The following is a 15,366-nucleotide window of genomic DNA, read 5'->3' as shown; positions in this document are numbered from 1 at the left end:
TATATTTAATCATGTATATCGTTTTAAATATTTATATATGTAAAAGATTTGTTATATTTATTTTTAATTAATATATTTTCTGTGATATTTGTTTTTATTTACATATATAAATTCATTTATGTGATATTGTTTTAATTTGTCTCAGATTCACCATATGTTTGGCGCAATATAGCCCGGTTGGAGCTGACGTGCCATAAAACCATATTTCATTCATTCATTCATTCTTATATCTAATGACATTCAATTACTTTTTTGAATTGTCAGATATACTCTTATACAGTCTCATATAACAACCTGAACCATGTGTTAGTCCCGAAATGACCTAGTTTGTGTCGAGTGGACGTTAAACCCCATTTCTCTTTCTCTCTTTTGTTCCAATAATATACCTTTACTGTTGCCATAGTAAATAAATAAAGAATACTACATCCGGGTATTAATTAGATTTAGCTATTGTTGAGGTCTATTTGTGATTGATTGTCGCCAATACAGGTACAAATTATTCATTGCAATTAATTTATTCCAACATGAATGTCACATGTATCGCTTAATATCAATCGTTTGCTATGCGCATGTTGCATCATATCAAATATTTCTATCGTTTGTCGATATAAACTTGATGATGGTTCTTAATTTGAAAACCAGGAGTGCATGTCCGTTCATGTAGAGTCATATCAAGTAAGACAGGGTAGCAAGACCTGAGATAAGTCGTCCACATGGACAGACAGTTTAACCAGGTACAATTGCACTACGTTTTATAAGTTCATAAATAAATTTATTCTTTATGTTCAAGATTGTATAATTCAGAGTATTGCATTATGTACTCAAACATTACATAGCCTATGAAAGGAAACAGATTAATTTTACTATTAGATTTTATTATAATAATCCAATCCATCTGTTCTAGACTTTCGAACATTTAACAACTTCACTTCTAATTAGGTTCCCATACCCAGAACATGCACCCCCTTGTTGTTTTTTTCCATGACTTTCCATAAATAAAATGTTCTTTTAATACTTGGCTTGTTAAAACCTGTTTAAAATGTTTGTATTGTACAGCTGATACTTTACCATAGTTATCTAAATAAAATCACTTAGTACCGGTATTCTTTTAATACATTGCTTGTTAAAACCTGTTTAAAATGTTTGTATAGTATACCCATTATAATTATCTATATAAAATCACATAGTACGCTTTAATTTACACTTTAAAAAAACACAAATTGGGGAAGATAGTGCACATTGGCAGACACATTCATATAAACTACAATTTGAATAGATAATCAGTAAAACCACTGCCTTTGCAAAATTATTTTTTTAATCCATACACTATTGCATTTTTATCATTTATTTAAAGCCTTAAGCACCTGGCCAGTCCAAAACTACTCTACCTCTAGCACCTCAAACCACTCGATTCATGTGAATAGCTGTGTAGTAAAGTAGTTCTATGACTCAAGTCCTTTCAGGCACTAAAACGAAATAGGGTTTAACAGTAAATCAACACAAACAAGGTCATTTCGGGACTAATATGCTTACAGCTATATTTTAATAATTAGCTTGTGTGTAGAGGTCTTTAGTAGTGGGAGAAAAACAGAAGACGTGGTCGAAAACCATGCCACTTACCTCAGTGAAAAACCTTAAGATCTAAAGCACATGTGTTAGACCACATGACCACCCACACTTCTATACTCGCCAGGGCGATGGTACAGCAGGAAACTCTTGCGAAATCATCATGTTTGGAAATAGTGCAGTATAACTGCCTATTAAAACCCACTACAAACAATTAATAAATACAGCACAGGCCTCACCCAGTTCAGTTTTCCCAACATAGATTCAGGGTTTGTCGGGGGGGGGGGGGGGGTATATGGAATCAATTTTATAAAAGCCAAGAACTGATTTGTCATGTTACTTCACTTTTTGTTCATGGTCTTTTTGAAACAATCTGCTAGAGAACTTTGTCCTCTTTGATTTGTTCTTTCATTTCTTATTTATTTACATATTTTTCTTTTTTATTTAGGCCTATTAAGCATACTTAGAGTTTTGATGACTGGATTGTATATTTTGTATATTCTTGGGAAAATATCATGGCGGCGCTGGGGTAGCCTTTTTGGTGTCACTGAAATAAATAAAACACTGAGTCAAACTGTATTCCAAGTCACTACATTACAGCATGGACATTTTTTGGATACAGTACTATGAATACTAATAGTCTATTTTTTCTTTTATTTGACTTAAGGTTAAAGATGATATTAGTAGTTTATGTCATGGTTGATCGGTTTGTCTAATGGTGTAAGTGACCTGTAGTCTGTGTGTACTACAAATAGATAAAAATATGCCTCTGAAAGCTGCTAAGGTGAAAGGTAATTTACTTTAATTTTAACTTTCTCTTACAGTTAGAATATTTTAGAGTATAACATTATGGAGTATAGGTCAGAATTATGTATGTAATATCATTTATTCTTGATGAGGCTGATAATGTACTATGGCATAGGTAGTTAGGGAATAGGATGAACAACTGAGGTCAACCTGTGTATCCTGTGTATATATCAGTTTCCCTAGGATATACAGTTGGATTTCAAAGAAATATATTATCACAATACATCAAATTTAAAGTTATGCTAGTCTGAAAATGACAGTTGTATTCTGTTGATGAGATGTTAAAATCCATTCTATTCCTTTGTTACTGAGAAAGATAATTTCTAGGCCATTAACTGGTAGTTAATAACCACATTAGTAATTCAAAACATAACCAAAGGCTAAATGTTCAACTGCAATTAAATGCTTTATAATTGAAATATTTTTTTTCCGATATATTTCAACCCATCAGTGTCTATGAGCTTTGTTTTTGTACAGGATTAGTGGAAACTAAATATTTAGATTATGTTTTTATTGTTTAAGGGGCTGCACCTTTTCCATCAGCAAGAATTTCATCATTTGCCACTCAGCAAAAGGTACGATAATTATATTCCTAATATACTAGAATTGATATATGCAGCAGTTTTCTACATAGCTACAACCATAGCATCAAGAGTTTAGATGAAGCACCTTGATTTTCTGATAAACGAATTCTAGAAATTAAGGAGTCTTTTCAATAACATCTTTTAGGCTAAGTACTGTGCACACTTCAGCTTTCTTTGCGTGCTTGTTGCACATCTTAAAGCAGGGATGGCAAACCTCTGGTGCATGCGCCAGATGTGGCGCACTTGATGATTAGAAATGGTGTATTGCATTCCTGTGATAATAGTAAAGTAAGGCAGTAAGCCTATTCATTATTTGTTTTATTTTTAGAGATTTTATTATTCCGTGCACATTCTTTTTAAGGAATGTTATCTTTTCTCACATTAGTCTGCTTTATCAGATATTGTTTTTATACTTTTATCATGAAACAATGCTAATTATGTCTATAAACATATTTTACAAGAAGTGGACAGGGGTACAAGAGTTGTTTGGCACATCTGAATATTTATGAACAAATTGACGCAAGGTACATAAAACTTTTAGAAAAACTAGCCCACCATAAAACTCAATGTTTTCAACTCTGTTCAGAAGCATTTTTGAATGACTAAAATAAAACAAAATATTCCCATGTTTCTTTTTTTCATAGACTGTCAAAAATGGAAACCCACAACCTCTTTCAGCACCATCTAAAACAAGAACCAAAGCAGTATCAAATAATAAAAAGTAAGTTTTATACAAGATATAAACATGACAGGATTAAGCTTGTCACTGGAGCCCTGGCATCAACATTAAAATGGAGGTGGGGGGGGATATTCTGTTCATTGTACATCACACTCACACTAAGGCTTACCCTACTCCTTGTCACGTGCAACCGGGGAATCAAAACCACACCAGCTGACGCAATGACAGACCTTATGATACAGAGCGCACGTGCTAACCATTCGGCCATCCAACCCCCCAATTAAAGATGAAGGCTAATAAGTATCTTATAAAATCAACAATGGGGGCACATAGATATACACAACAAATGACAGTGATATTTTAGATTAAAATTGTGTGAAAATTGTGTTTTTTTTCTCTAGCCACAGGACAGCAACTTCAGATCAAATCAAAACTGTCACATTAGAAAAAAAAGGTACGTAGGTTGAAAATATCTTCAGATTATTATCAGTATAAAGTAAACATAGCTAATCTTATTTAAAGGGGAATTATGGGAAATGAAATAAAGAGCTGGCAGTTCTTACTATAATAGTTAAAAACTAGATAATGTATAGGGTATTTGCTGAAAATTTCACTCAAATTCATCCACCCTGAAATAAGATATTAGCTTTTGAATTTTAGGCCTAGCCTCGATCATCATTACGAAAGTCGGTACGATAAAAAAATAGTCTTGATTATCCATTTTTGGATTTAATCATCAATGAGCATTGAGCAGCAGATCCGATTCAAATCCAGTAAATATTGCAGACTAGCAATGACATCGAGAATTGATTATGGTCTGGATAAGTTAATTAATGTCTAAATTCTAATTAATAATTTAGATAACATTTCAGGCCTAAAGAAAGACCTACAATAGGCAGATTTAGCTCTTGCATAATGTATGTTTAGCTATTATTTAAGATAGTGACATATTATAAAGAATTCAGTTATTTAAAAATAGTATATTGTAGAGAAAGCAACATGATAAAGAATTGCGATATGTATAAATACTATTTTGTAGAGAAAGCAACATATGATAAAGAATTGGAAATAAAGTTTGATAAAATGATTGAAGGTGATTTATCAGATCTACCACCATTACCTCGTTCAGTTGTTAGAATATTTCTAAGTTCTACATTTTCTGGTAAGTATATGTGATGCAGCAGGGCTCATATTCAACTCAATTTTACAAGTCAGTGTTCTGCTGGTATTGAAAATTTCTGGCTTAGATAACAGTGTTAGGGACAATTCACAGTGATGTGAGTGACTATCCGTATTTATTTGTTGACTCTTTAAAAGCGATAAGCTCAACAATTAGCCAATGAATGACTTAGTTACCAAATTGGTTAGACTAATTTCCTGTTTTCCGTTGTAACTCCAGAACAGCAATATTTGAGACATGTTTTTCGTCAACCATTTTTGCTCGAAATAATTTATGGATGAACAATATATGTCGTCACTTGTCCTAAATCAGATAGGAAGCCATTCAGACAGTGATTTGATACTATATCCTTACCTAGAGAGAGATTTTCGCAAAGATTGTGGGTGTTCTTCAAAGGAAAGAGGTGGTTTTCTAGTCAGGGAATGACAATCTATCATGAAATTAAAAGCTCTTGGTAATGGGAATGACACATGTATAATTATTTGTGAAAAAAGTACATTTGCTTTTCTGGCAAAATTCTCTCCTGGTTTAGGAAAGGTTCAAATTATGAAAGCCTTTGCATTTAGACACTAATTTTCATTGCCTGGTATGTACGATGAAATGTGTTTAATTTTCATACCAAATTATCTACAATTATGTAAATGATGATTATTTATAGATACAAAGGTGGAACGTAATGTATTATCAAGAAAGGTTTACCCTAACTTACGAGATTACTGTGCTGATCTTGGATTAGATTTCCAGATTGTTGATTTACGATGGGGTGTGGTTGATGATGCACAAAATGATCATTCTGCTACCAAGATATGTCTACAAGAAATAGAGAACTGTCAGCGGGTGTCGTTAGGGCCAAACTTTATTGTAAGTGTACATTTAGTGTATGGTGTAAAATCGGGCTAGAAAAACTGGGTGTCAGAAATCAAATGGGGTGTAGGGTCCTACTTTTCTGCACCAGCAGGACTAATAAAGATTGGCATACACCTTGCAGTGTGCTATGAAGATAATTTTGCCTGGGCAGCAGCATTTTCATCTATTCTTCATAAAATTTTAAACTGTGTAAGGGATTTCAGTTTTCTGTCCCATCCTAAGGACCAGTCACTTCTTCACACCAGGCCCTCAATCTTGCACCACTGACAAGGAACTTTATCGGCCAACAATGGGGTCAAACAGCGAGTCTGTGCCATACTCGCTCAGCCACAGCAGAAAAGTCAACTATTCTAGCTCTAATATCCATCCTTGTCTATATATCCTTCTGATATAGTGAATATAATTGTTTTTGTATTTAGGGATTTGTCAGTCATAGATATGGTGGACGACCATTAGCAACAGAACTACAGATAGAACAGTTTGAGACAATAAAAGCTGAAGTAAAGACTCTAGGTTTAAAACATGGTGAACTATTAGATAAATGGTTTTGGAAAGATGACAATAATCAACCACCATTATATATTTTACAGGTATTAACTGTTTTGAATCACCTCTTAGTAAATTAAAAGCAAATGTAGTAATATACAATTATTCTTTATTATTGGTCTTTTAAATTATAAAGGGATACAGGCTGTAAAATAGTCCAACTCCAAGTCTCAAACTGAACACATCAAGATTTAAATTTTGTTGGAATTATCAGGAGCCCACATTATATTTAATAGACACTTTCAATAAGAGGGGACACAGTGGCTAAGTGGGTGAGACGGTTGCTCGCTAGCCTGGAGGTCGGGTGTTCGATCCCTGCATTGGCGGAGAAAGTTCATCCAGATTTTCCGGTGGGCTTCCCCCTTGTCAGTGATGCAGGACGGAGGGCCTGACAAGAACAGCTGTTTAGTCGTTCAGATGGGACGAAAAACCGAGGTCCTGTGTACACATTGGTGCGCAGGTAAAAGATCCCTTGACAGTTGGAATTCGATATAGGAGTAGGCCATAGTGCCACTGTCCGGGCAAAATTTCCCTCATAGCACACTGTATGGCGTATGCCCGTCTTCATTAGCCCAGTTCGGAGCAGAACAGTAGGATGTTAAACCCCATTTCATTTCATTTCATTTCTTTCCATAAGGACCGTGTCCGAATTTTATTAAAAGATCAAATAATTTTAAAAATGGAACAGGAGACAGGAGTTGGCAATACTTATGATTGAAAGTGACTAAAATGTAATCTTTCTTTTTTGGGGTGATTATTGTATTTCAGCCAATAAGAAGACATTTACTATGTTTTGTGGGATCATTGTATTTCAGTCTGTAAGAAGACATTTACCATATTTTGTGGGATCAATGTATTTCAGCCAATAAGAAGACATTTACCATATTTTGATGATTATTGTATTTCAGCCAGTTAGAAGACATTTACCATATTTTGGTGATTTAACAGAAGGTAATGAAGATTTACAGAAACAAGATGCTAAAACTTGGTCCACAACACACAAACAATTAAATTGTCTACTACGAACAGCAGCAGATTCTTTATTTAAAAAGAAGAAAATTACAGCAGAGGAAAAACATTTTTATTCTAAATCAGGTTTGTAGAAAATAGAATTTTTGCAAATTCTGTATGCCCCAAAATATACTGAGATGCAATGAAAACACAGCACTTTTATGAATGAATGGATGGATCTAGTTTGAGAGATATACTCTGCAATTCTAAATGTAACAGTTTGGTTTAGTTGCTTTTCAGTATTTTGGTGGGATTGTTTTGCTTGAAAGAAACTATCAAAATTTGGGTTCATGCAACAATTTTTTGTGGAGTTTATGCTCCAAGCCCAAAGACCAATCATATTTGTATTGTGCACAAGACAGGTATTGGGATGATCTGGGTGGTGAAAGTCTAACTGAACTGCCGCACCCCCCCCCCCCCTCCACCTCCAAATTGTACTATACTCTTTAAAAAAAAGAAACACATAGCGACATTTCGTTGTTGGTATACCCTCGCTCTACCATCGCATCGTTGCAGCAGGAACCACAACTTGTCGCTGAACCAAACTGTTTTCCAGCGTTGCTGTAGCCATACCCTGTGTGTCTGAAACCATTAAAGTCGGATTTGACAAAGTTGGTGTACTTCAAAACAGCAACTCTAACGGGACGTTTATGGACTGTCTGGTCTGAGATCCTACGTCGTCCAGGAATTGCTGCTGCAGTAGAGGTTGCTGTTGTGAACCGTTTCCATAAATGACGTAACTGGATGTGACAATCCAGGGCAGGCGAGGATTGTTGCATTTAAATGTGGCATCACATTTTAAAGGCCTTAAATTTGTGTTTCATGTGAAAGGCTTGCGAAGTTGTTAAACTCATGTGTCTTGGTGCAATCAAGCGAAAACAAATTTCGGCAAAAAGTATTACCAGTCACAATTAGTGACCTGAGATTTAAAACCAATAATGAATTTCTTTTATCCTTATATAATGACATTAAAAACAAGTAAACTTTATGGAAACAACTATGTCATTCAAATAAAAAAATGAAAATAAATGGACTATGCGTTTCTTTTTTTGAGGAGTATACATAATTAAAGACAGAAAAGACCAGATCAATGAATAACTAATATATTTCAAAAGTCAAAATATGAACTGTTAATATTTTGTTACTAAGCACAGCCAAGTGCGATTTTACCATGGCCTTCTGGACTGGCATATACAAAAAAAGATTGCTGAATCATTACTATTACCAGGTACATTGAGACACATAGAGATGGCTGTGTAAAATCAGTTGAAACCAATGTAGAATTGTTAGATTCGAATATTGTTTGGACTAGAGCTTTCGTTTCATAAAAATTAATTTTATTTGTGTATAATAAAGCAAGGCATTTTGTTTTTGGTAAAGTAAATGTACATTTTGTGGTCTGTTTTCTTCTTGTAGTAACAGAATGGGAAATAGAAAATGGTATATTGAAGAATAAAGAAGCCAATAAACAGACATTATTTTATCATAGAAAGTTGATTGGATTAGAGAAAGATTTAGATGATGATCTCATACAGAAATATATTGAATGTAATACAGATAATAATATGGTAGGTATAGGGGTAGATGTAAATACATATTCTGTCTCAACTCACAAATAGATATATGACAAATACAATGATGGTCATAAAAGAATATTAATCCTTTATCCAAATCCAATTTGAATTGTTTATACAAGACATAAGTAGAAATAATTTATTTAATGAGTATTTTGTATCCAATGTCCTGTAGTTTGACTAAATGTGCTAGATATATAAAGACTATGATTTTGTCTATACTAATGTAAAGTAAGTGGATTTGGAACAAGTTTTGATTCAAATTCTGTATGGGAAGACCCAGATTTTAAATCTAGTAATGAAATTTATGTGAATTTGGAACAAGTTTTGATATCATTATTTTCCCATCCATATTTGAATTAAATAGATTCCAATGTCCATATTTAAATATTTATTATCTGTTTGAATTCAGGTTGTGGTTAATGATGAAGTTCAGAGACTCCTGGATTCCTTAGTTCATGATAAAGTTTGCAAAAACCTTGCTAATACCAACATAAAGTCATACACAGTGCCGTGGAAAAAAGGAGGAATAGACCCAGACAAAAACAAAGAACATGACAAATATTTAACCAATTTTTGCGATGCTTTCACCTCTGATGTCCTGGAAATGATTTCTAAAGCGAAACATGAAAATGAAACAAAAATACGACAGAGGGAGTATTACTCACGGTATAATGAAATTCTGCATCATTTGAAATTTTGTGTTACTAAGTGCGAGACTTTTTGTGGACAGGGTGATATTCTCAAAAAAGCAAAGACATATATTTTGGATGAAAAGAATCGTCAGCCTTTGGTAATATATGCTAATTCTGGTGCTGGAAAGACTTCCCTCATGGCCATGATTAATAAAAGTTTGAATCAATGGGTAAAGGGGGAATATATTGGAGTCATTAGATTTCTGGGCACTTCACCAGACACCATCAATATTTATGATGTTTTATTTAGTATTTGTGGTCAAATTGCAGACACAGAAGAAGTCATCATGGAACCTGTAGCGTATAAAAATATAGCATCCCTAATTGCTTATGTTCCACGCTTTCTAAGACGAATGTCCTCCTTAGTGAAGAAGCCAATCATAATTTTGTTAGACTCCATTGATCAACTGGCTGACAGTCATAATGTTTTTCTTATGTCATGGCTGCCATTACATCTTCCCCCAAACATCAAAATTATTTTATCTACTCTACCTCAAGAACACAATATTTTGAAGAACTTGATAAAACTATTTCCAGACAGTAGTAATTTTGTTGAAGTGCCAATCCTTCCTCCTGAAACGGGGAAAGAAATCATTGAAAAATATTTAAGCAAGAAAAAAAGAAAAATCAGTAAGAAGCAAATGGATCTACTTTTATCAAAATTTCAAATGTCCCCAACTCCATTGTATCTGAAACTCCAGTTGGATGATGCCTTGAAGTGGGCGTCATACACAGATGAATCCAGTATCAATACATCCACCACCGTAAGGGAAGCCATCAATTTACTTTTCGATGATCTTGAAAAAAGGTTTGGCCACGAGTTGGTCAAATGTGCTCTGGGCTTTATTACTGTAGGTTTTAATGGTTTGTCAGAAATTGAACTCGAAGATGCCTTATCATGCAATAATGATGTGCTAGACGAAATTTATCGCTACCATGATCCCCCCGTTCAAAACATGATCCGAATCCCTCCAGTATTGTGGGCTAGAATCCGATTTGAAATTCAGGAATATTTGGTGGAAAGACTGTCTCAGGGAAAAACAACAGTCTTTTGGTATCATAGACAGTTCATAGAAGCAGCTGCTCATCGTTATGTTTCGAATGATGACATGTACTTACATCACAAAATTTTATTTGAACTATTTTCTTCTGAAGAAGGGGTTTATAAAGACATTTATCTTAGTAGAAGAAAACTTTTGATGAAATCTGCTGACAGGCAAGTGACACCACAGCCGTTAAATTCCAAAAATGTGAGAAAACTGGAATGTATGCTTCACCATGTTCATCATGGTCTCCAATTTATATCTCTTGATACGGCCAAACAGTCAGTTTTCTGTAATCTATTATTTATTCATGCTTGTATTAATGCATTTTCAGTTGCAAGACTTGTTAAAGACTTTACAACCTTTCTAGTCAAATATCCAGATGAGGAAATAGAATTTGTGAAAGATTTATTGGTTGGCACCAAAACGAATTTGAAGAATTTGCAAGTTTTGGCAGGAACCCTGCTAGCATACATCAACCCACAAAAACATCAGAAGTCTTTACAAAATTTACTAGAAAAATGTAGAAGTGTTTTACAAAAATATGACAAGGCTGTTCTGATTCCTACATTTCCTTGCCTAGCTTCTCGAGCATCAACAGGTCAACAAAATTCTGTGACATTAACAGGAAGATCTGAAATAATGGATAAAGGAATGAATCTTGTGGTTCTGAAGACATTGACAAAAGATGATTTTGAACAACTGATGCTGTACAATAATACAGAAAGTTCAACCATTGATTTGGAAGTTCCTTTATCTAAAGATGCTCTAGCTATTCTTTCATCTTCTGAGCAACGATTGGCTGTGTATAGCAATGATGAAATTACACTTATCAATTTAACTAATCTGAAAAGAAAAAGCATTCCATTGAAATCCTTAAAAGTAAGAAAACTGTTCTTCAACACAGACTCTAGTCTGATTGGTTATCTTAGTTTAGATAATCAAGTAAACATACTTAAAGTCAAAGATCTGACAAAACATGCCACTTTTACCATCAACGATGGCCAAATCTCCAATATCTTTTGCACAGAAGTTCCCGATGTTAGAGCAGCTGTTGTTGGTAAGATGCAATCGGGTCATGATGGTTATGCAATGATAAAACAACTCGACTCCAAAACTGCTGGTGAGAGGGTGAAGTTTAAATCGAATGGCAGTCCTGTGTTTAGCTCTATACTTGATGAATTCCTTGTTATTGCTGTTGAAACAAATGTAAATATTTATAAGCATGAAACATTAGAATTATCGTCACAGCTTGAAATTAAAGCAAAAGGGGATATTAATTATATGTTGGTATCAGAAATGAAGCTAATGGCTGCCGTGTTTTGTGGCCAATCTCATATAGTTATAATAGATGTATTACAAGGAACTAAATTATGTGAAATATTCCATAATGGCACCATACTTACACAGGATCTTTCTTCTGATGGTGAAATGCTAATTGTTGGTGGTAACAGTGGCGAGGTAGCACTTTATTCTGTTGCAACTGGTTTGCTAAAAAGCGATTTGGCTATGGGAAGAGGTCCTCTTAAGTACGTTGGTCTGTTGGAGGATTGTATTGCTTTAGCAGATTTAGAGGATAGGGTGTCTTTTTTAAGTTTTTCTCACATCAAAAGCCAAAACACTAATAAGACAAATGTTGAAGTTACAGATGATCTTTTGAATCAAACAAATATTGTCTCCATGGCTCTAGCTAATTGTGGTCAAGTAGTTCTTACCAGCCATGAAGATGGTTGGTTAAAATTATGGAATTTATCAGATGCTTCGTTTCTTGGAACCTATGATAAGAGTGCTAGATTTGATCAAATGCTTCTTGACAATACTGATGTTGTTTTAGCCCTGGACCAATCCCAAAAAGCATTGCAAGTCTTCACTCTTGGAACAGGCGAAGATCAATTTAAGGGTGATATTCCAGATAATGTGATTGCTATGGCTATGAATGAGGCCAGAACCAAAGCTTTTCTGGTTGGCAGAGATGAAAAATCCACAATTCACATCATAGATCTGAAGATACTGAAAGTAGTATACTCCTTGGATATAAAGAAAATGCATGATTTTGTTAGTCTGAAAATATTTGTTAGTGCATCAGAAAGATATCTCGTACTCTTGGCAGAAGTGACAAAAAAAGATTTGGAGGCTATAAAAATCATGTGGAAGAAGGGAGCAAATCATGCGCCACAACCCCATCCTTACCGTCTGTCTGCCATTGATATCACAACATCATCAGGTGCCATGTTGCACTGTTATCGTCGCCTAACTAAAATACCATCTCTTTGTGAAAATGCGTGCGCCTATCAAGGTAATACTGTTATTTTTGCTGCCAGACGTCATGCTATATACTGGGACTTACCAACAGGTAAATGCGATCAACAAATGTCTAAAGGTACAAAACATGTGATGATATACCGCCCTGAATGGACAGGTGACGGTAAGTGTAAAGGTCATAACACATGTTTCCAACATGCACCTAATAAAAAGTATACAGTCGTTGGTTCGCATGATGGATATGTCATCAATTATAATTTTGATTCTGGGTTACCATTGGAAATGAAAGCACCACCTACCAATCATTCTACTGAGGTAAGGAATTTTTTGTATTATTTATGTAAAGTGAAAGTTATTGTTAATTAATTGATAATTGATATCAAATTCTACTGTGGTAAAGAATTTTTTGTATTATTTATGTTAAGTAAAAGGTAATTAATTGTTAATTAATTGATTATTGATATCAAATTCTACTGCAATAAGGAATTTTTTGTATTATTCATTAAAGTAAAAGCTATTGTTAATTAATTGATTATTGATATCAAATGCTTCTTGCTTCCTTAGAATGCAACTATATTGAAATATTAATGATGGTGAAATATGTGTAAGTCAATGGTAGACAGTATAAATATATGATTTCTCACAGTTTCAAGAGCCAGGGTGCATTCCATGTTATTCTCATGTTTGATACCCTTCGAGGTTTTTCTGTTACAAGGCTTAGGAATATTGACAAGCAAAGCTCATTTGGCTGAGTGACCATAGAGGTCACAAACAAACCCAAACTGATTAGAAGTAAACATTCTTTTGGCTGCCAATATCACTGATAGGGATGACATCGGGGCGAGTTATAAATTAGCTCTCAATATTAACTTTTTTTTTCTGCAAATGAAATTCTAAAACATTTTTTTAAATTATTAGAAAAATTAAAAAAGGTGTTTGAAAGTATTTCTGGATAAAAAAAAAAAATATTTCCTATTTAGGGTAGATGGGTACATAAAATAGTATTGCGAAAAGGCGAAATTCTGCCTGGACCAGTTTGTATTACTATGTCTGATGTAAACAATGCACTTGTTGTCAATGCCATATGATGTGATATCACAGATAGAACTCTACTGGGCATGATCTTAAAGGTCAGTCATCTTGTATAAAGTTAAAGGAAGGCTTTCCTTTTACCGCTGTGCAATGCCAAAGCCAGGATTTATAAAGTGGGGGAAACTGTTGGTTGGATTGTATTGACAGTGGAGCCTCAGAGTGGAGTGGAGCGAAGCACCGAAGTTGATAGTGCACAGTGGTGGGGGGGGGGGGTTGGTCTTGGGGGCCTCCCCCTGAAAATTTTGAAATACCAGGAGATTAAATCTGAGACCATTTCAGATGTCAATATCGGCAAGGATATCGGGTCAATTTTTACTAAAAAAACCCCTATTTTACTCCAATTTTATCACCAGTCATTTATTAAATGACTGAATTGTTGGATACATAGTTTTTCATAATTTTCAGATGGCAGTATGCTGAGAGGATATTTTTTTATACTGTATCCTGTAGTATATGCTAAGAAAATTCATAGGTCTAGGCCTAACTATATGGAATGCGCCCTGGTCCATCTCCAAGACCCAAATACCAAGAAATTAAGATTTAAGTTCAGTTTACAAGACAAAACTGTTTTAAATAAACCGTTTTGTCATTAGAATAATTTCAACATTTTATTATGTATTTTTAGGTATCACATGTTGGTATATCACCAGACAGTAAATGGGTGACATCTGCTTGTTTAAATGGTGTTATTAAACTTTGGTCTCCAGTAACTGGTTTGGAAATCTTTTCACTCAATGTCAAAAATAAGATACATCAGTTATTCATATCAGCCAATTCCAAATATTTAGTATTAAAAACTGCTGGTGACCAATCTCGCATTCTTATCTTTAAACTCCATTCTTTGTAGTTTTACATTTTAATTGGTCAGACAGTTTTTAATGTCTTAAAGGAGGTAAATCGCTAATATTTGGGACCTAGAAATTGACACAAATCGGTCGCAACGTATATAATGTAATATGAATGTAAATAAACTGATTTACATTCAATCGTTTCCGTTTTTACTCTAATTTGAAAGCAGTTATGTTCGGCGAAATATGCCAGAAGTCTCAATCGAATGGTAATCTCTAGCGACTGGTTATTCCCGTCTATACCGATAGTATTTATTGCGCATGCTCTCCAGATAAGAATATGGGGTCATCGTTTGACATGACTTGTGCAATATGTCTAACCTTGTTCTTCAGTTGGCTGGTTTCAAATTGCGCTGAAAAGCATTATGGTACACGATTCGTGTACCAATCGTAAAATGTAAAATATTGGATATCAGAAGCCCATTATTTACCGGTAATATCGCAACACCAATGTTGATTAAAATTGGCAAATAATTTGTGTTTTCACGGCCGAATGGTTAGCATTGGATCATAAGGTCTGTCAATGAGTGGCTTGGTTTCGATTCCCCGGTTGTACATGACAAGGAGTAGGGTCGCCTGTCCAACCTCATGGGTTTTCTCCGGGTCCTCCGG

At 34.5% G+C, this 15,366-nt stretch overlaps 1 protein-coding gene across 1 annotated transcript; it reads left to right on the top strand.

The window, feature by feature from the left end:
* The first annotated feature begins 2,239 nt into the window (after positions 1-2,239).
* LOC126810823 (NACHT and WD repeat domain-containing protein 2) lies at positions 2,240-14,892 on the top strand. Its single transcript, XM_050536111.1, has 11 exons — positions 2,240-2,357; positions 2,896-2,948; positions 3,602-3,678; positions 4,038-4,090; positions 4,676-4,798; positions 5,475-5,677; positions 6,103-6,273; positions 7,138-7,324; positions 8,657-8,808; positions 9,227-13,129; positions 14,532-14,892. Exons 1-11 carry the CDS (start codon positions 2,330-2,332, stop codon positions 14,751-14,753), a joined length of 5,172 nt encoding a protein of 1,723 aa, XP_050392068.1. The 5' UTR covers positions 2,240-2,329; the 3' UTR covers positions 14,754-14,892.
* Positions 14,893-15,366: the final 474 nt, after the last annotated feature.

This window comes from Patella vulgata, chromosome 2 (assembly GCF_932274485.2).
Source record: "Patella vulgata chromosome 2, xgPatVulg1.2, whole genome shotgun sequence".
Taxonomy (NCBI): Eukaryota; Metazoa; Mollusca; class Gastropoda; family Patellidae; genus Patella; species Patella vulgata.
Note: the sequence above shows the minus strand (reverse complement) of the source record. Positions and strands in the feature narration are given on the sequence as shown.

Coding starts and splice junctions, on each gene's coding strand:
- LOC126810823 (XM_050536111.1), top strand. CDS start 2,330: ATGCCTCTGAAAGCTGCTAAGGTGAAAG. Junction 4,091..4,675: donor TGTCACATTAGAAAAAAAAG/GTACGTAGGTTG, acceptor ACTATTTTGTAG/AGAAAGCAACATATGATAAA. Junction 5,678..6,102: donor CGTTAGGGCCAAACTTTATT/GTAAGTGTACAT, acceptor TTTTGTATTTAG/GGATTTGTCAGTCATAGATA.